This window comes from Equus quagga, chromosome 16, assembly GCF_021613505.1.
Source record: "Equus quagga isolate Etosha38 chromosome 16, UCLA_HA_Equagga_1.0, whole genome shotgun sequence".
NCBI lineage: Eukaryota > Metazoa > Chordata > Mammalia > Perissodactyla > Equidae > Equus > Equus quagga.
In genome coordinates, this window is record NC_060282.1 from 42,781,513 (window position 1) to 42,803,764 (window position 22,252).

Sequence of the window (22,252 nt, forward strand, 5' to 3'; positions counted from 1 at the left end):
GTGGTTATCCTGAAGTTTGTATTTAGAATCTTGTGTATAAGATAGTCCGTTTTTTTCATGGCCTCTTATTTCCTTCGTCTAAACAGATTCAGTCCCTTTCCTCCTCCCCTCCTAAATTATTTTTCTCATATCTTATTCCAACTTGTGTTGTGACTTTGTGGATAAAGTGACAAGATTGTCTTTGATTTTGTTGTTTTACTTCCCTTTAGCCTAATGCTATAGTTGAGTATTTGCTATCCTAGTCTGATTCTGTCTACCTATTTATCTCCTAACTGTGTGTTTTGTCACCCCTTTCTCCTTTTTTTTTTCAGGTATGAGGGCCTTCTTGAGTATTTCTTGTAGTTGTGGGGGTTTCGTGGTTATGAAGTCCCTTAGCTTTTGTGTGTCTGGAATAGATTTAATTTCTCCCTCATATCTGAAGGATATTTTTGCTCGATAGAGTATTCTTGGCTGAAGATTCTTGTCTTTTAAAGTTTTGGCTATGTTGTTCCATTCTCCTAGCTTGTAAGGTTTCTGCAGAGAAATCCTCTGAAAGCCTGAGTGGGGTTCCTTTGTAGGTTATTTTCTTCTGCCTTTCTGTCCTGAGTATTCTTTTTTTGTCATTCATTTTTGCCAGTTTTACTGCTATATGTCTTGCAGTAGGTCTTTTTACATTGACAAATCTAGGAGATCTGCAAGCTTCTTCCACACATATTTCCTTCTCTTTCTCTAGATTTGGGACGTTCTCAGCTATTATTTCTTTGAACCTGCTTTCTGCTCCATTCTCCTTCTCTTCACCTTCTTGAATACCTATAATTCTTGTGTTGCATTTCTTCATTGAGTCAGATAGTTCTTGGAGACTTTGTTCATTTCTTTTTAGTCTTAATTCTCTCTCCTCCTCTGTCTGGAGCATTTCATCATGTGTATCTTCGATTATGCTGATTTGCTCCTCTATGATGTCCACTCGAGCATTGAGGAGATCCGTATTTTGTTTTATCTCTTCCAGTGTATCTTTCATCTCTGATATTTCTGATTGATTCTTCTTTATAGTTTCAATCTCTTTCGTGAAGTAGCTCCTGAACTCGTTGAATTGTTTCTCTACATTCTCTTTTACCTTGTTGAGTTTTTTGATGATGGCTATTTTGAATTCATTGTCGTTTAACTTAGATATTTCTGTGTCCTCAGGACTGAGTTCTGGGTGCTTGTCATTTTCCCTTTGGTCTGGAGATTTGATGTAGTGTGGGATGTTGGAAGGTCGTCTCTTTCTCATTCTGATATTATTTGGTTGCAGTTACAGCCTATCACGATTGGGTGGGGCTCGAGAACTGCATATCCTGAGCCCTCCACCTTCAGCTGAGATCCTAGGGGCTGGAGTTGATCTGAGCAGGTGGTGGGGAGGGGTGCTTTCTCCTGTGTGCACTCCGGGATTTCTTGATCAGCTCTTGCTGTCTGGTCTCCATGAGGTCACCCCCAGGAAAGCTTTTACCCCATTAGAGGGCTTTTGTCTAGCTTGCAAGGGCCTGTGGGAGTCCGGGGTGATCCTGTGAATGAGCAACCCCTCCCCTGCCCTTCCCTCACAGATCCTCCCACTGCAGTGATTGTAGTCTTTAGGAGAGGGAGCGAAGTTCTCTCTTACCCCGTTCCAGCTCCTCCGAGGGCATCTCCAGCCTCTCCGCCCTCTGTCATGTGGCTGCATGTCTCTCTGAGGTTTTTGTGTTGTTAGGATGTCTTCTGTTTGAGTATGGATGTCCCTTTTTATTGTATGTTGGAGGGGAGAGAGTCCTGGGTAAGTTCACTCCACCATGATGCTGATATCACTCTCTGTTTTCTCCTTATTATTTGTGTCTCTGTTCTGCTGTTTTGTTTAGTGGTTGCCATGAGGTTTGTATTCAAAATCGTTTGGATAAGATAGTCCCTTTTCTGTTGGCCTCTTATTTCCTTTGACTAAACCAATCAATAAAATTGGTTTCTTGGAGAAAAAATTGGAGAAAAAATGCTTTCTCCTGCATGCTCTCAGGGTTTTCTCTCTCTGCTCTCGCTGTCTGCTCTCCTGGGGTGTTGGCTTGATAAGGTCACCCTCCGTGAGACCCTTCGCCCCAGTAGAGAGCTTCCCTCTAGGCTGCAAGGGCCAAGTGGTGATCCGTGATGTTCTTACAAATTAACTTCCCCTCCCCCATTCCTTCCCTCTCAGAGGTGTTCTGCAGTCCCAGACCACAGTCTTTAGGAAAGGGAGCGAAGTTTGCTCTTACCCCGTTCCACCTCCTCCAAGGCGGGCTCCAGCCTCTCCACCGTCTGTCATATGGCTGTGTGTCAGATGTTTTTGGTGTTGTGTTTAGTGTCCTCTGTTGGAGTATGAATTACCTTTTTGTTGTATTTTGGAGGGGAGAGATTACTGGGGAAGCTCACTCTTCCATGATCTTGATGTCACTCCAAAAGTATCTGGCCTTCACTTTCTTGATAGTATCATTTGTAGCACAAAAGTTTTTAATTTTGATGATGTCCAATTTATCTAATTTTTTTTGGTGTTGCTACTATGTGATTTTGGTTTTATATCTAAGGAGGTCGTGAAGATTACTCCTGTATTTTATTCTAAGAGTTTTATAGTTTTAGTTCTTACATTTCAGCCTATGACCCATTTACAGTTACTATTCATTTATGGTGTGAAGTAGGAGTCCAATTTCATCCTTTTGCATGTGGATATCTAGTTGTTCCAAGACCATTTGTTGAAAAGACTGTTCTTTCCCCAGGTGAATTGTCTTGACACCCTTGTCTTAAGGTTTATTTTCTGATGTAGTTTCTGAGGACTACTTCCAAACCCCAAACACTGATTTATTCTTTTCTTTTTACAATTATATCAGGAAACTAAATAGTTACTTTATTTTTTAAAACTAGTGAGGTAGGCATTTTTCAAATTATATAGCTATTTTCAAACAAGGCAGCATGAGAAAGCCTAAAAGTGTTAAACCTAGCAGTCAACTCTACCTTCCCCTTCCTTTGTTCATTCTATTCTTAAACTTTTATTCTTAAATTATTTCTCATTTAGATTGAATTAATCCATACTAAGAAAATGTTGTTTGGTGGACCACCCCCATGGCTGAGGAATGTGGGGTGGGAGTGAGGAACCCTGCTTCCTCCTGAAAGCATTACCTGAACAGAGGTAGTACAGTGAAGTGATTAAGAGCAAGGCTTCTGGAACCAGACTGCCTGAGGTCAAATCCCAGCTGTTTAACCTTGGTTACTTAACCAAGTTCAAATGCTCTGCTTTGGCGGCCCAGGGTTTCACTGGTTTGGATCCTGGGCACAGACTTAGTACTGCTAATCAAGCCATGTTGAGGTGATGTCCCACATAGCAGAACTAGAAGAACCTACAACTAAAATATACAAGTACATGCTGGGGGTCTTTGGGGAGAAGAGGAAGGAAAAAAAAAAATTCTTTGGTGGGGCTGGCCTTGTGGTGCAGTGGTTAAGTTCTTGCGTTCTGCTTCAGTGGCCTGGGGTTCACTGGTTTGGATTCTGGGCATGGACCTATGCACCACTTGTCAAGCCATGCTGCGGCAGGTATCCCACATATAAAATAGAGGAAGATGGACACGGATGTTAGCTTAGGGCTAATCTTCCTCAAAAAAAAAAAAGGAAAAGAAAATAATTTTTGATGACTTCAAGGGTTTTGTATTTGATTGGTCTGATAAATATAAAATCTGAAACAAATTAAACATCAAAACAAATATAGTATTGGATAATAACCCATTGACTAATACACAAATCTGAATCCATACTGATATAAGTAAATAGATACCTGGGAAGAAGAGTAAGCTTTTCCTTAAAGTGGAATACTAAATCATAAAAACAGAAGTAATGATGGTGTTAGATGGATGCTAAGACTAGTAGGTGAATGTTTGATCAGGAAATAGGATATCTGAATAGACAAGTATCTCCTCACAACGTAATTTAAAAATTTACAAAGGGATAAATACTAACTTTGCAAGGAGACCTAGCAGACATTACCTCAAGTGAATACCTTCAATACTGGGACAGATCCATGTTATGTGCTTCCTGACCTCGTGAACTATAATGATATTCCTGTCCAAAATGCATAGCCTAAAACTAATTATGTGGAAGCATCAGACAATCCAAATTGAGGGACATTCTACAAAAGAATTGGTCTGTATTCTTCAAAAGTATCAAAGTCACAGAGGATGAATAAAGGTTCAGGGACTGTTCTAGATTAAGGGAGACTAAAGAAACATGCTGACTAAATGTAATGTTTGCTCTGGGATTAAATCCTGGCTCAGGGAAAAAACAATACAAATAACATTATTGGGATAAGTAACCACATTTGAATATGGACTGTGGATTAGTTGATAGTATTATACCAATGTTAAATTCTTGACGGTGGTAATCTTTCTGTGATTGTGGAAGAGAATGTCTTTGCTCTTTGGAAACATACTTTGAAGTATTCAGAGGAAAAGGAGCACAGTGTCTCCAGTTTACTCTCAAATGTGTACACAGACACCCTCACACACTGAGAGAGAGGGAGGGAGGAAGAGAGAGGAAGTAAATGGAGGAAAATGTGAGCAAATGGTGAATCTGGGTAAAAGGTATATGGGACTTCCTTATATTCTCCAACTCTCTCCCCAGGTCCTCCCTACTCATGATTTTGGTACAAATCCCAGAAATATCTTTTCATTTGTACATATTTTAGTGTTTGTCTCTGAAATATAGGGGCTCTTTAAAAAAACAACTCAGTGATAGTACCAGTATCACACCTAAAAAATTAACAATATTTAAATATTGGTTTTAATACTGAGAAATTTAGCAAGAAAAATAACAACTATGAGAATGGTATGTTGTGATTTGTTTAAAAACTCTTCTATGTTGTTTAAAATACACTATAATTATAAGCATAATTTTCATTCTGTTATGTCTTTCAGCTTTTATAACATAATTAAAACTAGTTTAAAAAACAATAAAAATTGGATTTTAATTTATTTTAAAATATCTATTGCCTATTTAGATTTAAAGAAACTGGTAGCTCAAATTTTAAATTAGGAATCTATCATATAAAAATATGGGACATTAGATTTCTGCATAAAATTGATCTTTTGTTCTTTTAGGTTGCTACAAGTAAGACTTTTCTGCAGTCACAAAATGATCCCAGAAAATGCAGTTTAAATCTTCTGCCTACTGAAGAAAGTGCTAGAGAAATTAACCACGGGGATAATTACAGGGGAAAATATTGTTTTGAGGCATGTGCAATGGCAACATTAGACCCACATCATACAGGTAAAACTGTATTTTTTATTTATCAGGTTTACACTTGAGCAGTCTTATTATAGTATCATTTAAATTGATTATTTACAAGAATGAATTTGTTATATTTGAAAATTGTTGATATAATACCACTAGACTGTTGGCAATTCAGATTTTTTGTTGTTATAATTTATCTTTAATGATTGGATTAATAACCATGTAATTCAAATCTTGTGCTTTGTTATAGGTTTATGTCTAAGACTGTTCATTGTAACCTACTGGTCAAATATGATCTTTTCCTCAAGTACCAAAATAGTGTTTAAAGATTTGATTTAAAAAAAAAAAATTTCTGGTACCAGCCCCATAGCTGAATGGTTAAAATTCCACATGCTCCTCTTTGGTGGCCTGGGTTCGCAGGTTTGGATCCCAGGCGCAGACCTACCCCACTCGTCAGCTGTGCTGTGGAGGCGTCCCACAGGCAAAACAGAGGAAGATTGGCACAGATGTTAGCTCAGGGTAAATCTTCCTCACTGAAAAAAAACGACGTTGACAGTACTAAAATTGGAGAAGTGAACTTGAAATGAGTAAAATTTCTAATTCATTATAGTCCATGGAATAACTTTAAATCAGTCAGATTTGAATTATTATGAAGGTATATAATTGCAGGAAAACCAAGCATTTAACAAATACTCCCTGCCCCGTTACTGAATTGAGTTAAAATAGTGATTGTGGTTCTTTTTATATCTGTAAGAGATCAGTATTTTTCAGGTAATTAAAAAATAATTAGGATTGTTCACAGATGTTTCTTTGGCCTTGTGAAAGGCGACATTAAGAGTACGTTTTTCCATATTACATTTCATTCATTTTTGGTTGGGTAAACAGACTCAGGGAGAGGGCCCCATCTGCTGGTCTGTTGAACAGTAACTACCATCCTTGAGATACCAGTGCAAGTCAACAGAGGGCCTGGAGTGCTTGAGATTTTGGAAGGACATTCTTGAGCTTTATGATGGTTAGTAAATTTTACCTATGAGTGGGTTTATTTCTTGTTGGAGCAGAAAGGAATTCTGTGTTTTCCCAACTGGCCAGGATCCTCAGTGCCACCTATATGCTATTCATAACTTTTCCAAAGCCATAACTAGTGTCAGGACCAAGTTGAGGAGGACTTTTGGAGCTGGTGTCAGTTTAGGCAGTCCCTAGAGACAGCTCTGGGCGTGGAGGTTAGCTGCTGTCCTGTTTCAATGATTTGTTCTCTCCTTATTTTCTTCCTCCTTACTTCCCTCCCTTACCCTTTTCTTCCTTCCATCATTGTTAGGTGAATGTCCTATTTTCCCAGGCTTTCTTCTCTACTGTCAAGCCTGTCAAGCAGATAATGATCCATGTATGCCTATTTCTTTTCTATCATGGTAGCTAATCACTTCAGAGAATATTTGGACTCTAGAATATAATACCCTCCATGTTGCTGACTCACGGCTTTATTTGTGTTCTACTGTAGTTTCTCATTCTTTTCCATGCTAAATATGAGAAGGAGTTAAGAGTTAAGATAAATTGAAGAGAGAGTTAATTTACTCAACCGTTAATCCCTTAGTCCTGTCTCTGATTTAGTACGTTCACTGGACTGGGGAACCTGTGCCAACCTCCTGATACCCTCCTTTCTCTCATTCAGAGAAAGAGGTTAACTGGGGAAAAGAGCATGATGAAAATCATTTTGTTTTCTGTGGTGATTGCTGGAGAGTGATGTTGTATATAGAAAAGTATGAAGATGAAAGACCTATGTAGTATACACTCACCTTTTGACATCCTTTCAATCCTAGAGCTAATCTACCTTGAAGTGAGGTCCAAGCCTGCATGTCCTCATTGTCCCCCATCACCCTTTTATTTTGAAAAATTTCCTACATTTAGGGAAATTGAAAGAATAATCTGATTATCATCCTAAATTCAATAGTTGTTAACATTTTTCCTCATTTGTTCGCTCACAGTGTGTGTGTGTGTGTGTGTGTGTGTATATGCTTGCGTGTGCACTTTTTTTTCTGGACCATTTGAAAATAAGTGGCTGATATCATGCCACTTCACCTTTAAATGCTTCAACATGTATTTCATAAAATAAATGTTTTCTCCTGTATAACCACAACATTATTATTACACCAAACAAGATTAACAGTAGTTCATAATATTTAATATCCAATTCATCAGTAATACCATTTTTGCTTAAGCTAGTTTAAGTTTGATTTCTTTCTCAACTGAAAGAGCCCTGATGTTTTCACTCTGCTGAACTTCACTGGCACTTCAAGTCTCTTCAAGTCTGTTGAGCTCATACTGGATTAGGGTGGATCCTAAATCCAATGGCTGGCGTCATTATGAGGAGAAAAAGGCCTTGTGATAATGGAGGCAGAGATTGGAGTAATACACTTGCAAGCCAAGGAGCACCAAAGATTGCTAGTAACCACCAGAAGCTAGAAAGAGGCAGGGAAGGATTCTCCTTAGAGCCTTTAGAGAGAGAATGGCCCTGCCGACTCCTTGAGTTTGAACTTCTGGTCTCCAGGTGGTAAGAGAATCAATTGTTATCTTAATCTACCTAGTTTGTGGTACTTTGTTACAGCAGTCTTTGGAAATTAATATAGGCAGCCCCAGACCTTCTGATATTCGGAGCTATACTTACATTGCTTAGGAAAAGAGAAAGAAATTCATTCATTGTTTGTGATTCCTTCTCATTCTGATGAAGTATAAGATGAAACCATTAATTCTACCTCAAGCTGTTCAACCACATTATCTTGTGTTATATTTTGTCTATTCACTTGACTTTCCTTCACAAAACTGTGACGTAAAAGGCAGGAAATTCCCTTTGTTCAGGTTTTAGATCAAATAGTGTGAATTAAAAAACATGTTATGACTGAATGCAGGGATCTTGAGAAACTTGTAGTTGTTCCCTTGGCTAAGTCCTTTGGCTTTGAAATGCTTTAGAAAAGTCACATAGTCAAGAAGCTACTGGAACGTTACAGTTTGTAGATATTGGTAATATTTGAGAGAACAGTTTCTGAAAGTGTTTGGAACAAAAGTCAAATTGTAATGGGTGTGTGATGAGTGGAAACAGGCAAATGGAGGCAGTGAATGTAAGTAAATAAATTATTTAAATAAGGAAGTTTGGTTGTGTATATACAGGAAGGAGTAATATCTTGAGGGACAGCAGGGGACCAGAGAGGTTTTTATTGTTACTGTTGTTTTTAAGGTAGTATGTTGTAGGCTGAGCGGAAAGAGGTAGTAAAAAGAGGAAGATTAAGGATATAAAAAAGGGAGTGATAAAATCTCTCTCTGGTGGAGAGATAAGTGTTTTCTAATGGGTCTGAGGTCCCTGGGATGATTCGACATATTGTCAGGGGTTTATAAATTTCCAGAGAAGCTTAGAATTTTGTGTTTTCTTTTAAATGATAGGAATAAAAGTATGTAAGCATATGCTGGATCTTTTGGATGGCCTTATAGTTGAGTGTTATTGCAAGATTTCATGTCTGCAGATGAGAACAGGTGGACAGAATGTGTAAGTGGTTTGCTCCTACCAAATGAAAGTTTCGTCTATTCAGATAAGATAGTGAAAGAATTGAGCCGTCCTATGCTCTATTGGAGAAAAGACTTGCTGAATATGGTACCACATCTGTTGGTACCATATTTGTATTGTGATTAGCAGTTTAGTTTCAGTAAAATATCGCTATCATATTAAATTAATGTGATTTTTAAATTTTATTGGTTTTAATTTATATTTGATTTTTAAATATGCTTGATTTGTTTGTTGTGATAAAATATACATAACATAAAATTCACCATTTTAAAGTATGCAATTCAGTGTCATTTAACACATTTGCAATGTTGTGCAACCATCACCACAATCTAGTTCTAGAACGTTTTCATCACACTGAAAGGAAACCCTGGACCAATTAAGCAGTCAACTCCCCATTCCCCACTCTCTTCCCAGCCTCTGGTAACCACTAATCTGCTTTCTGTTTCTATAGATTTGCCTATTTTGGATATTTCATATGAATAGAATCTGACAATACTTAGTCCCTTGTGACTTAAAAAAAGAAAAATATATATCACGCACATGGTAAAAAATTCAGAAGGCATGAAAAATATAGTAAAAGATGTCCCTTCCTTGATCCCTAATTTCCTTCCAGTTTTTTGGATATTTTTGAGATAGCTATACATTTGGAACCATATTAGTGTGTATATATTTTTCCCCTGCAAATGATTGTTCACTACCTGCACTGTTCTATACAGGCATTGTATTTTTACTGTAACAATATATCTTTGAAATCTTTTTGTCAGTACATTTAAAACTGTCTCATTCTTTTTTAAAGTTACGTAATATTCCATTGTTTTACTATGCCGGATGTACTTATCTAGTGCCTTATTAATGGATATTTAGGTGACTTGACATTTTTTGTTATTACAAACAAAGCTACAGTGAATATCTATATGTTATAAACACATGTGAGAATATATCCATAGGATAAATACGTTGGAGTAGGGTGCTGGTCTTAAGGTATGTGCATTTATCAGTTTAATGGATAATGATGAATTGCCCTCTGCAGAGGTTAGTAAAAGTTTATACTCCCACCAGCAATATATGAACAATGTATGTATCATTTATTGTGATGCTCAATCTGTATATAAGTGTATACTTATACTTTTTGATATTAAAAATGGTATTTTGTTCTGCTTTTTAAGTTAAATTTTTTTTTTTTTGAGGAAGATTAGCCCTGAGCCAACATCTGCTGCCAGTCCTCCTCTTTTTGCTGAGGAAGACTGGCCCTGAACTAACATCCGCGCTCATCTTCCTCTGCTTTATATGTGGGATGCCTACCACAACATGGCTTGTCAAGTAGTGCCATTTCTGCACCCGGGATCTGAACCAGGAAATCCTGGGCCACCAAAGTGAAACACAGTCACTTAACTGCTGCGCCACTGGGCCAGCCCCTAAGTTAAACTTTTTAATGTTATATTTTGAGATTATTTCAAATTTACAGAAGAGTTTTAGAGTAATACAAAGAACTTTCATAAATTTTACCACATTTGTGTATGTGTGTGATTTTTCTGAACCAGTTGAGAATAAGGTGCTGACACGATTTCCCATCACTCTGAGTTCTTCAGTATGTATTTCTTAAATAGGGGCAGACTTCTGTGTAATAAAGTACAAAAGTACAATCATCAAAATCAGGAAGTTCATTGATACAGTACTACCTTCTGATCCACAGATCCCATTCAACTTTCTCCACTTGTCCCAATGATGTCCTTTATGGCAAAAATAAATTTCAAAAATGAATAAATTAACATTTTTTTCCTGCTAGTCTAGGATTACCTCTTGTATTTAGTTTTCATGTGCCTTAAGTCCCCTTTAATCTGCAATAATTTCTTAGTCTTTGTTTCTCTTTTGTGCAGAATTTTAATATTAAGAGTTTTTAAACTAAAGAGTTCTGGCCAATCATTTATAAAATGTTCCTCAATTTGAGTTTGTCTCATGTTTCCTCATGAGTAGATTCAGGCTATACATTTTTGGCAGGAATATCACAGAAATAATTCCTAGTGTATCATCAGGAGGCATATGATGTTAATGTATCCTGTTACTGGTGATAGTAAGTTTGATTATTTGAATAAATTTGTGTCTGCTGGCTTTCTTCACTATAAAATTTTTATTTTTGCCTTTGTACTTAATAAGTATCTATGGGGAGATACTTTGAAACTATGTGAATATCTTGTATTTAATCAAACTTTCACTCAGTAGTTTTAGCTTTCATTGATTCTTGCCTAAATGTGATTTCTGTGATAGTTGCCAAATGGTGGTTTTCTAATTCCATCTGTATTTATTTGTTGGCACTCTGCCGTAAGCCAGAGCTTTTCCTTCTCCATATTTATTTGTTAATTAATTTTTACAGATCCATAAGTTTCTATTTTATTTAATGGGTAATAATCTGTTATTGTCATTTATTGTTATGCTCAGATTGCCTCAGATTAGACCATGGAAGGCTCCTGTGTCCTTTTGACAAGCCCCATCAATTTTTGAGCACTTTTGTACTTTCTGGCACAAAAAGATCTTCCTTACCCCAGCTCTTGAAATTAGCCAAGGGCCCTGATCCCTTTTTTTTTTGTTTTTTGTTTTGGTGAGGAAGATTGTCGCTAAGCTAACATCTGTGCCAATTTTCCTCTGTTTTGTGTGTGGGACACCACCACAGCATGGCTTGAGGAGCAGTGTATAGATCTGCACCCGGGACCCAAACCTACAAACCCCAGGCTGCAGAAGCAGAGTGCATGAACTTAACCATTGTGCCACCAGGCCAGCCGCCAAAGATCTGTGCTTTTAGCCTCTATGCTATCTTGCCACTTGTTAATTAGATAGTCTGCGCCATGGAATAGAGGAAGCTATGAAGCTGTGTGTGGTAACAGGGGGATTCAAGTAGGGGCAGAGAAGTCTCCTCTGAGAGGATAATGCTCCTTTAAAACTTTGTTCATTGTCAAAAATAACATTTTTAACAGAATTGTATTAAATAGTTGATGTTTATTGTAGCTTGTTATAGCCTAGGTGTGGCTTTAATGCTTTTCATTACTAACTCATTTTATCTGGACAATGTCCCTCTGAGGTGGGTACAGTAACTCCTTCTTTCCTATGTGGGAGGAGGCCGAGGCTCAGAGGTGACAGGAGCTTGCCCAAGATCACGCAGCTAGAAAGTGTCGGGTCACCTTTGGACCCAAGCCCACACACTACGTCTTGATGAAAGGAAAAGGCAGTGCCTGGGAGACAGGAGAGCTCTCATCGTCCCTCTGCCCAAAGACGCTTGCACTGACTGTGGGGACTGATTCCAAGTTGCAAAAGGACTGAGCAAAGAGAGCAAAACTCGTGGGTGGACACACACATGGTCCTAGGGTCACACAGTGAGGTTGTACACCTTTATTAGTATATTTATTTTGGGCCAAATAGATGCCCTCCCTCTGACTTCCTACTGGATCTGCCTTTTGTGGGGTGTATCAGACAGTTGCTACTTACTTTAGCACATCTATGCCAATCTTTCTCTATTTTTGTGTGTGGGATGCTGTCTCAGCATGGCTTGATGAACTCTGTGGAGGTCCGCACCCAGGATCTGAATCTGTGAACCCTGGGCCACTGAATTGGAGCACATGAACTTAACCACTACCCACTGGGCCAGCCCCCCGATTCCTTTTTAATGGAGAATGCTATTTAAAAACCAAGACCTAGGCACTAGGTATGCTAGTTGATATTGCAGTGTTATTGCTTTTAGCCCTTTCAGTGATAAATGCTAGGAAGTATTTATATATACACTTACATCTAATCTCTATATATTAAAAACCATGATTTCTTACTAATATTCCAGTTCTGACTCATTGCCACAGGATTCACTCCAGCCTTTACTCTTTCCATGGTTGCAGCCCCTTCTTTGATTGTGAAAATATTGGTTACCATTATCCTAAATATATTTACTTATTTATTAATTTCATTTGTAACTGGTCTACCAAAAAGGAACCAAATTAATAGTAGATGTTGTTGTGAAAAAAGGCGTTTGAGATTTTATATCCTCATTAAAAATAGTTACTTGAACAAAATATAGATTTTTCTCACAAAAGGTATGATGCTGGATAGAACTTCTTTTGTTTGTGTATGACTTTATTGACTTTCTTAGCACCATCATAAAAAGGATTATTTTTGCAAAATATTTTTGATTTTTTTCAACTTTTCCCTAGGACCTAAAATCCTTTGATATTTGAACCAATGTCTTTCTAAGCATCTATCATGTTAGCTTTCTGCAGAATTTGCAATTTCATTTTGCAGTTGATTTTCATTATATTGTCATGTGGTCTTCAAAGAGATTTTGATATTATAGTTAAGCCTTAAAGGATATTTGAATGGGAACTTTTTTAAAAAATTTGTGATCAGTTGGTTGGTGAACATTTTTTCTCTTATACTGACTCTTAATTTCATATATAACTGTGAGGAATCAGACACTGAATACTCAGATCCATTATATCCTTTTTTCCCAGAGAAAAGTATATTAAGAATTCAGGAGGCCATCCTTTGTCCTTTAAGGCTCTTTATGAAGATTTGGGTGAGAGATAAGTACGTGTCTTAATTTTGGCTCTGTGTAGAGTTGTTTCTCAGTCCAGATTATTGGGCAATGTCAGAGCCAAGTCTGCTAAAGAGGGAAAACATGGTAGGTGTATCCCTACCTTTTTAAAAAACACAAGTGAAGATAATTCTCTCCTAAATAATTTGCCTTTAGTTTTCAGGATAAAGAAGGATTTTTGAGGCAACCTACACACTGGGACTATTCTTTTGAATTCTTGCCTTGGACAAAAGTGAATAAATTTGCTCAACTTTATCCTGGAATCAGGCTGTAAAAAATCCTGGTCGTTTGAAAATTGACCCTCCCATGTGTATCCCTCCAGATCATCTTAAAGCATGTTTGAAACGACTTAGGTGTTACCCAGAACCGTCTCTAGGAGATGGAGTCGCCAAAGTCTTCTCCTGACAATAGAGCATTGCTAGCTTTTTTTCTAAGATGGGGCACTCATGGGAAAAGGCAACAATCGGATGATACATTTTGAGCAGTGGTTCTTAATTAGTATGGATTCTAAAGTGTTCTGTGTGTGTGTGTGTATGTGTTTGTGTGTGTGTGTGTCTAGGTGAGGGTGTGGTGTAAGACCTAAAGTTAAGGGTCAGTATTATGTGCTGCCTCGACATCCGGTAAAATCAAGAGGGCCTTGAATGGCCTAATTGCAAATTCCCCTCCCCACTCTGCTCCTGAGGATAAGATCCCCTAGCTAAACAATCCTTATTAAATGGATCAGGTGCAGTTTCTGCTTATTCCTGAGTAGCAGGTTTCAGTTCCATGCCAGCCTCAGAATTATTTAAACAAGCCAGTCACCTCCTCCCGCAGGAGCCAGGGTGCATTCTACTCTCTTGATGCTATGGAGCCTGCCCCCCACAGCCCCTGGTGGTTCAGTTCATTCCAGAGGGCAACCTGCTTGTGGCCTTGCATAATGTGGTGTCCTTGTTGCCTGGGCTGTGAGTATATGTGACTGCTGTTGATCGTACCTATGTAGTGTCAGGTGCCGTGTGTTTGGCCATCCCCATAACCCTAAAGCAGGAATCTTGTCCTCACAACTGAGTGAATAGGAGACAATTAAAATAGGAGGAGCTTTATTGAGTTTCTCAAAAAGTCCTGTAACTCCTGCCATCCCTCCCCCAAGGCTAAAAAACTACTGCTGTATAAACTTTGTGAGATGTATTCCCTAAGCTGTCCTTTGGGAAATTTCTTCATTCTCTAGCATGTAACTTGGTCCAAGACTTCCTCAGTTACCTGGAGTGGGTGCAGATGGAATATTCCTGATTGAGCAGAGCTTTCCTCTGGGAATCTGCTTTATGCTTTTGGGATGGCCAGTGTAGACTAATTGAAACAATAATGGTGTTCAGCTTCTACTTTTTGGGGAATGAACTGTGCTCATATCTTGCCTCTTATTTGAATCCTCACTTAAAAATAAATGTGGAGAAGTGGTGATTTAAGATAAAATAGGCAAATAGGATAAGCACATTGGTAAGAAAGAAAAACAATAACTCTTTAAAATTTCAGTTAGTATGCTTTTGGCTTAAGTATTGGTAAAAATACTGGCTTATACAATTGAATTTTACTGGCGTGTGTAACTGGAAATTCCTGGCTTCGGGATTGACTGGTCTCATGATTTAAAGGATGTCATTGTGAGCCCAGTTTCTTTCTCTGTTTCCCATCTGTCATCCACAGGATTGATTTCATTCTTAGACTGGCTCCCCTCATGTTAAATGATAGATCCCAGCAACTACTGGGGCCACATTCTTCTTTTTTCTCATCTATCTTATGACACGCAGATGGTCCCTACTCATAATCATTAAATAAGATTTCTTAACTTCATGCTGAAATTGGGTCACTTTCCTGTGATCAGGGGGATTCCTAACCTTAGACCTAGAGGACCACAGTGAAGAAGAAGCCTTATTTGTTTCTTATTGGTTTCTGAGAATCATGAGCATACAAATAAGGTACATCTTCTTTCTTGAAAGTGGGAGCTATCTCACCCAAATTTCCTGGCTACTACACAATGGGAGAGGGGTGAAATGGATGTTTGTGAGACATCCTCACTATCCATAATTTAACTCTACTGAAAAATGATTAAGTGAAAAAATGGCTAAAATAAATATGAGTAGCTTAGCAACATTGTTAGTGTACAGAATTTAACTGAAGGCTAGGTTCCTGCCAACCAGCTTCTGGAGCAGAGGCTCCTTTAGCTCAAAATATTTTTACCCCAAGGATAAGACTTGGCCAAACTGAGTTCTTAATAGATGGCTGGGAGCTATTCTATGAAGATGTACGTAAATTTAGATTTTATAGATTAGGTCTGTGATTTATGTAGCATGGCTGCAGTAAATTTCATAATATGACTCTGTGAGATAATAAAAAATATCTATATTGTTCTTTGCCCCAAGTTCCTGGCACAGAGCTTCTAAAACCCTTGTAATTTCCTCAGTGATAAGGCTACTAGGAGCATGTTTTGTTTTAATATTTGGTTTTTGACTCCAGACCCTGACCCAGAGTTCCTAAATCCTTTGGAAGTTCCTGGATGATAGGGTGTTTTTTGTTCTAATGAGGTGACTCTTGGTGGGTTCCTGGAAGGGGGCTGGTGACCAGAAAGATCAAGCCATGATTAGAAGCTTGGAATTGTCAGCCTCATCCCCATTCTCCAGAGAGAGAAGAGGGGCTGGAAATGGAGCTAATGATTGAATATGCCCATGTGATGAAGCCTCCATAAAAATCCCCCAAGTCCGGGGTTGGGAGAACTTCCAGGTTGGTGAACATGTGGAGATGCTGGGAGAGTGATGGCACCCAGAGAGGGCATGGAAGCCATGCACCCCTTCACATGTACCTTGTCCCATGCATCTCTTCCATCTGAATGTTCATCTGTCTCTTTATCATATCCTTCTATAATAAACTGGTAAACAGGAAGTAAACTGTCTTCCTGAGTTCGGTAAGTCGCTGTAGCAAATTAATTGAACTCCAGGAGGGTTGAGGGAACCTCTGATTTATAGTCGACTGATCAGAAGCACAGGTGACAGCTTGGACTTGCCTTTGGCATTTGAAGTTGGAGGGGCAGTCTTGTGGGACTGAGTCCTTAACCTGTGGGATCTGATGCTATCTTCAGGTAGATAGTGTTAGAATTGAGTTAAATCGTAGGACACCCAGCTGGTGTAGGAGAATTGCTTGGTGTGGGGAGAACCCAAACATCTGGTATCACAAGTGTTGTGAATGTGACAGTAGCGTGAAAGTAGGGGAGAAACATAGGTGGAGTACTGAATTTTTCGTATTCAGACTCCTTCAGTTCTGTAAGGGTTTTCAAGATTCCTGAAACGTAGATTTTGATTGTCTTGAGTGCTTAATATCACAGAATATCATCACCAAAGCACAGTGATGAAGTATGAGCTATAAATGCTATGACTGAGAATGATTCTTAGGATTTGGATTCACCCTAGTTTTCACCCTTACCTTTTTATGTGGCAGATTTTTTTTTTAAGTCTTCCTTACATGTTGCCTTATTTTATATTGAACATAATCTTATGTGCCTGCTCAGATTCTCTTGATACTGTCTGCCTCCTAGACTGCCCTGCTGCTGTCGGAGGCCAACCTGTTGCTTAACCTGAGCAGTAGGGCCCTATTCCTTGGTGGCCACTATCCAGCCAGGCTGACAGACCATACTCTGGGAGGGTCTGGCTCCTCCTGCCACTTCCAGTCTTGGATGAAACACTGCACTACAGGGCTTGTGGGGAGCACCCTGTGCATCTGTGGAGGCTGGATGACACAGTCTGGAAGAGCAGTGGAGTTTACTGCTAGTGGTGTGAACTTTGACAAGTGGGAAACGGGGGACTGGAGGGAACCCACCAGATAAGTTCCTCTTTTTCTTCCGTGGACTACTCTGAGGTATGGTTTCTTTTTGTCGTCTACCAGGAGATATAAGGAGAGTACCAAGTGGATGCATTTGCTCAGTGACCTACTGTATCTTTTCATAGCTTATTGGAAAGTGTAATCAGCACTTTGCTGTACATAGTTCCTTGCGTCAGTTTACTTTTTTTTTTTGCCCTTGATGCCCTGTGTATCCAACTCCCAAGTAAAGTACCAACATTCTGATCGTTGGTTGCTTCAGGCTCTGTTGGCCAGAGAACCTGGGCGAAGACAAAGATTCATAAGGTGTATAATCTTTATCTTGTTCTTTTTTTAGACTATCTCTTAAAATATAGAAATAATTTCAGTTGTCACAGTGCTCTTTTTGCCTGAAAAATAGTTTATGGAAAAAAAATCACCCCTACTCCACACTTGTTCCTTACTATTCAATTTAATAGGTCTAATTATCTAAATTCTATTTTAGAAATTTAGCTTTGTTCAAACTTCTCATATTTTTAATGGCTAAAGAGTTAAATTATGTTAACTGCTATATTTATTTTTAAGGATAATTTTTGGTATAGTTATAATTTTTAAACATAAAAGTTGAAAGAATTTTACATTGAACACCCAAATATATACCCACCACCTAGATTCTGCCATTACAATTTTACTATATGTGCTTTATTATATATCTATTCATCTAGCAGTCTATCTTTCTTTTTCAAAATGAGTTTTAAAGTTGTAGACATCAGTACATTTTTTTCAAAATACTTGATGCATGCATTAAGATTAATGTACCTAATTATATTCTCCCCATAAAAATATTAAAAATACTACAGATAAAGCTAAACTCTTATAAATTGTACCTGTAGGAAATAGGTATTATTGATATGAGTGTTGTGCTTCAAATAAATGATATATATTATATATATAGTATATATCCACCTACAACTTGATTTTTTCATAAAGCCACACATTAGTTAAAACAGTGAAAACAGATTTTATTCAGTAACTATTAATGGTAGGGAAAGAGCTGAGCTCTCTTCTGATTTGTGCAGAGGTGACTGGACCTTTTAAAGGGATAATGATGGAGTTGGGAGGGACAGGGAGTAGAGGTTCAAGTAGTTAGGGAAATGAAAAATTACAGTACGTTGGTCTGCATTAGGGCAGCAGTGTCTGCTAGCTAGTAGTTACCAAAGTTAGGATCCTACCTTTCCCCTGAGACTGTGAGACAGAGGTCCTCTCCTTCTTGGTTACATTTTAAAGGAATGACTTTCAGGTCCTTGAGAAAGACACTCCTGAGTGTAGGAGATACACAAACATCTCAAAGAGACAGAGAAAGGACTCACAATTGAAAGCCTTTTTAGTAAGTGCTCTAACAAAGGGAGGTCAGGGGCCTATGGTCAGGTGTTGGCTAGAAAAAAACAGTAAATTATTTTGACAGCCCTAAGCTTTTTGAGAATAGAACTCAAAAGGAGGCCACATTGTCCCAGGGATGGGGCCTTTAGGGTGCTGGAAGCCATGCTAGGGTTGGTCAGGTCTCTCAGTGCAGGGAATTGGATGGAGTTGTTCTGTGTTGAGAGTTCTTTGCAGTTCTCACTAGTATGTTTTGGAGATTTTTGTTTTCATTTTAGAATATGTAGATATTCTCATTCTTTTAATTGCTGCAGAGTATACCATGGTGTGAATATGTCATGGTTTATTTAGGGTTTTTGTTGAAAACAATCCTGCAGTGCACATCCTTGTGTGTGTGGTCTTATGAACATATGCAAATATTTCTCAGTTGTCAGATCATATTGTGTTTACATTACATTTTAATATAGTCTGCCAGATTGCCTTCCTAAATGACTCTGCCATCGTTAGTGTATGAGAGGACTTATTTCTCCACTTTCATTAACACATGCTATTAAATTTCTTGACTTTTGCCAATTGAATGGGTAAAAACTCCTATGATCTTTTAATTTCCATCTCCCTCATTTTCTGTGAGGTTGAGCTCTATTTATACTGGATGTTTATATTTTATTCTTTAAATTCTGTTTGTGTTCTACATCCATTTTTGTATTGCGTTTTCTTAGTTTGTAAGAATTATTTATAATTTAATTTTGATTGTATAAGTAATACATAAATATATTTTTATAAACTTTCTAATAATATAGTTAAATTAAAAGTTCCTAACTCTTCCCCGTAATCTTAGTTTCCTTCCAGTAATAGCTACTGTCATTAATTTGGTGCCTAGCCTCCTAAACCAGAGCTGTCCAATAGAAATATAACATATATATATAATAACATATATAGATTTAAACATTTTCTAGTAGCCACATTTAAAAAGTAAAAAGAAGCAGGTGAAATTATTTTTTATACTACAGTTTACTTAATATGTGTATCATCTCAATATGTAATTAATATAAAAGTTATTAATTATTATTGTTCATACTAAGTCTTTGAAAGCTGGTATGTTTTACATTTACAGCACATCTCAATTTAGATGCTGAATGTTTATTGTAATTTCTTGGTCAGTATTTAGATTTCATAGTTGAAAAAATAGATTTGCGTACCCAAATCCTAACCATACTTAAAAGTTCTTCACTAGCTGAATTGAGTTTTAAAAAATTTCTGTTTGTATTGGTATCTACATCAACAAAACGAATTCATTTTTTTTAGAAGAACTGATTTGACTTGGAAGAAAAAGCATATGAGTTTCAGAAATATGTCTGTCCAAGTTAAGTAAATTTACTAACTCTGTGTCACTTTGGCATTAACATTGAATTGAAAAGAGTATTGTATAAATTAAAAAGCAGCTTTAAATTTATCAGTATCAACAGTGTTTTTCAAATTTTTCTTGTATTTTTTGTATGCAATTTATATAACATTCTTTTTGTTTTTTCTTAAAGATTGGCACCTGAACTAACAACTGTTGCCAATCTTCCTTTTTTTTTTCCTGCGTTTTCTCCCCAGTCCCTCTGATACACAGTTGTATATTCCAGTTGTAGGTCCTTCTAGTTGTGGCATGTGGGACACTGCCTCAACGTGGCCTGTCAAGTGGTGCCGTGTCCGCACCCAGGAACCGAACCGGTGAAACCCTGGGCCACTGACCACTCGACCACAGGGCCAGCCCCAACATTCTTAATTATAATTAAAATTCTCTGTCTATTGATTCATGTTAGACAAATGTATAATGTCACATTGATTTGTATTATTATGAAAATTTTTACATATAATTACATATAATTTAAACATATATTGCCTTACCTATCTAACCAGGTCACAAATATGCTTAGCTTTTCCTTGGAGCTTCAAATTTATCTGTTTCATATATAGTGTGATATTGATGAGAAAACATAAATCACATTGCCCTTTTTTTAATCTTTGATTATTGAATGCTTGTTAAGCATTCCTTTTGATTAAAAAAAAAATCTTGAGCTAGCCCTGATGGCCTAGGGGTTAAAGTTTGGCGTGCTCTCTTTTGGGGCTCCTAGTTTGGTTCCTGGGCTTGGAGCCACACCATTCATCTGTAGAGGTCATGCTGTGGTGGTGGCTCACATAGAAGAACTGGAAGGACCTACAACTAGAATATGCAACTATGTACTGGGGCTTTGGGGAGGGGGAAAAAAAGAGGGGGAAAAAAATCTTGAATTGGAGTTAACAGTATAATACTTCAAAAACTCTCCATGACTCAACCAATGAGCACTGGCAAAGAACAAAAACAAAAAATCATTAAATGAATTGTGTTCTATTTCTTTTATCAGTTCCCTAAACTGGCAATGATTCATGGCTTTTGCATACATATTCCAAGTTGTTTTAATAACTATATTCATGACACTTCATAGAGTCTGCTTCACAAAGTTGAGCACAATATTTTCATAATGTATGTGGAACAAAGTAATAAATGAAACATTCATTTCTTGTTTTTAAAATTTCAGTAAATCCAGATTTTTTACCTAACCTAGCAGAGCACCATCTATTGTAGTAGAACTACTTTTTTCCTATGTCTAGCTGAAATTCTTCTTTGGCAAATGCAGAAGATTCAAAAATATCTATGCCATGAGTTCGTATATATATTTGGTCATGAATTGACAGCATTTTTTTAATAAATTTGGAAATTCTTTGAGATAAAATGTGATCTAAGTATTAATAGGGCAGTTTCTCTTAAACTGTACAACTTATTTACATCTAAAGAAAAGTACTTGTGGTTTTTAAAATATTGAATCAGTTGATGTTTGATATGTTAGGCCCTGTATTCTATAGGCAATTATTGGTTGCTTAGTTGAAGATCTTTCATTTTTAAAATATATCTTGTAGAATCTGTTTTCTATTATTTTCTAACAAAATTTCCGTAACTGAAATAATATACTTTTTTTTACTATCTCTTTATCTAAATATGATTTTCTTTTTTTGTGCAAGAAACCAAGCCATTTTATAGCTGGCCGAAGTTACCAGTTCAGACCTGTTACATATTATTTAAAAATATTTCTGGATATTTAATTCTGATTTGAGGTGACTAAACTTCATCAATTCTTGTTTGTTGAGAGGAAACTTCTTGTTATATTTACTATGTGTTTGTGGACAATGTCTCTTAATATTATCTAGTTTATTATCTTAAAAATTTTTTTATGCAGTAAACAGCTTATTGCTATTGTTCTGCTGTAGCAAATTGCATTTGGTGTTCATCGTGAAATTTTCAATATGCCTTATTCAAGTCTCTTTTTTTTTCTTTACTGTTCCAATAAGAGTAGTACTAACTTCTGCATCTCCACTTGATTCTGCATAAGTATACTTTTTTATATTAAAAAATTTGTCCATTCTTATTGTTTTAGCTAGAAAAATAATTTAATTATAACAATGAAAACAGTAATAAGTATTTCAGATTAATAATCAATTGCAGTTTACACAGGGTAACACTGTGGTTTGTGTGTCTGCATAGAATATTCAAACAAGTCATTAAATGTTACATAGGTACATAGAAAAAAATCATTCAAATGGAATCAGTTTGTTAGGATCGACTGCACTGGGATGTGATTCTGTGTAAGGTCAAAGAAAAATTGCACTGGACAATTTGAACAGGCAGGAAG

General features: G+C 37.2%; 1 protein-coding gene across 1 annotated transcript in view; it reads left to right on the plus strand.

The window, feature by feature from the left end:
- The window catches only part of RAD54B (RAD54 homolog B), a 112,881-nt gene that overhangs the window by 12,915 nt on the left and 77,714 nt on the right, over window positions 1–22,252 (plus strand). The window contains exon 3 of the mRNA XM_046642713.1: window positions 5,094–5,262. Coding sequence (XP_046498669.1) covers window positions 5,094–5,262 — 169 coding nt within the window. The remainder of the gene's footprint in view (window positions 1–5,093; window positions 5,263–22,252) is intronic.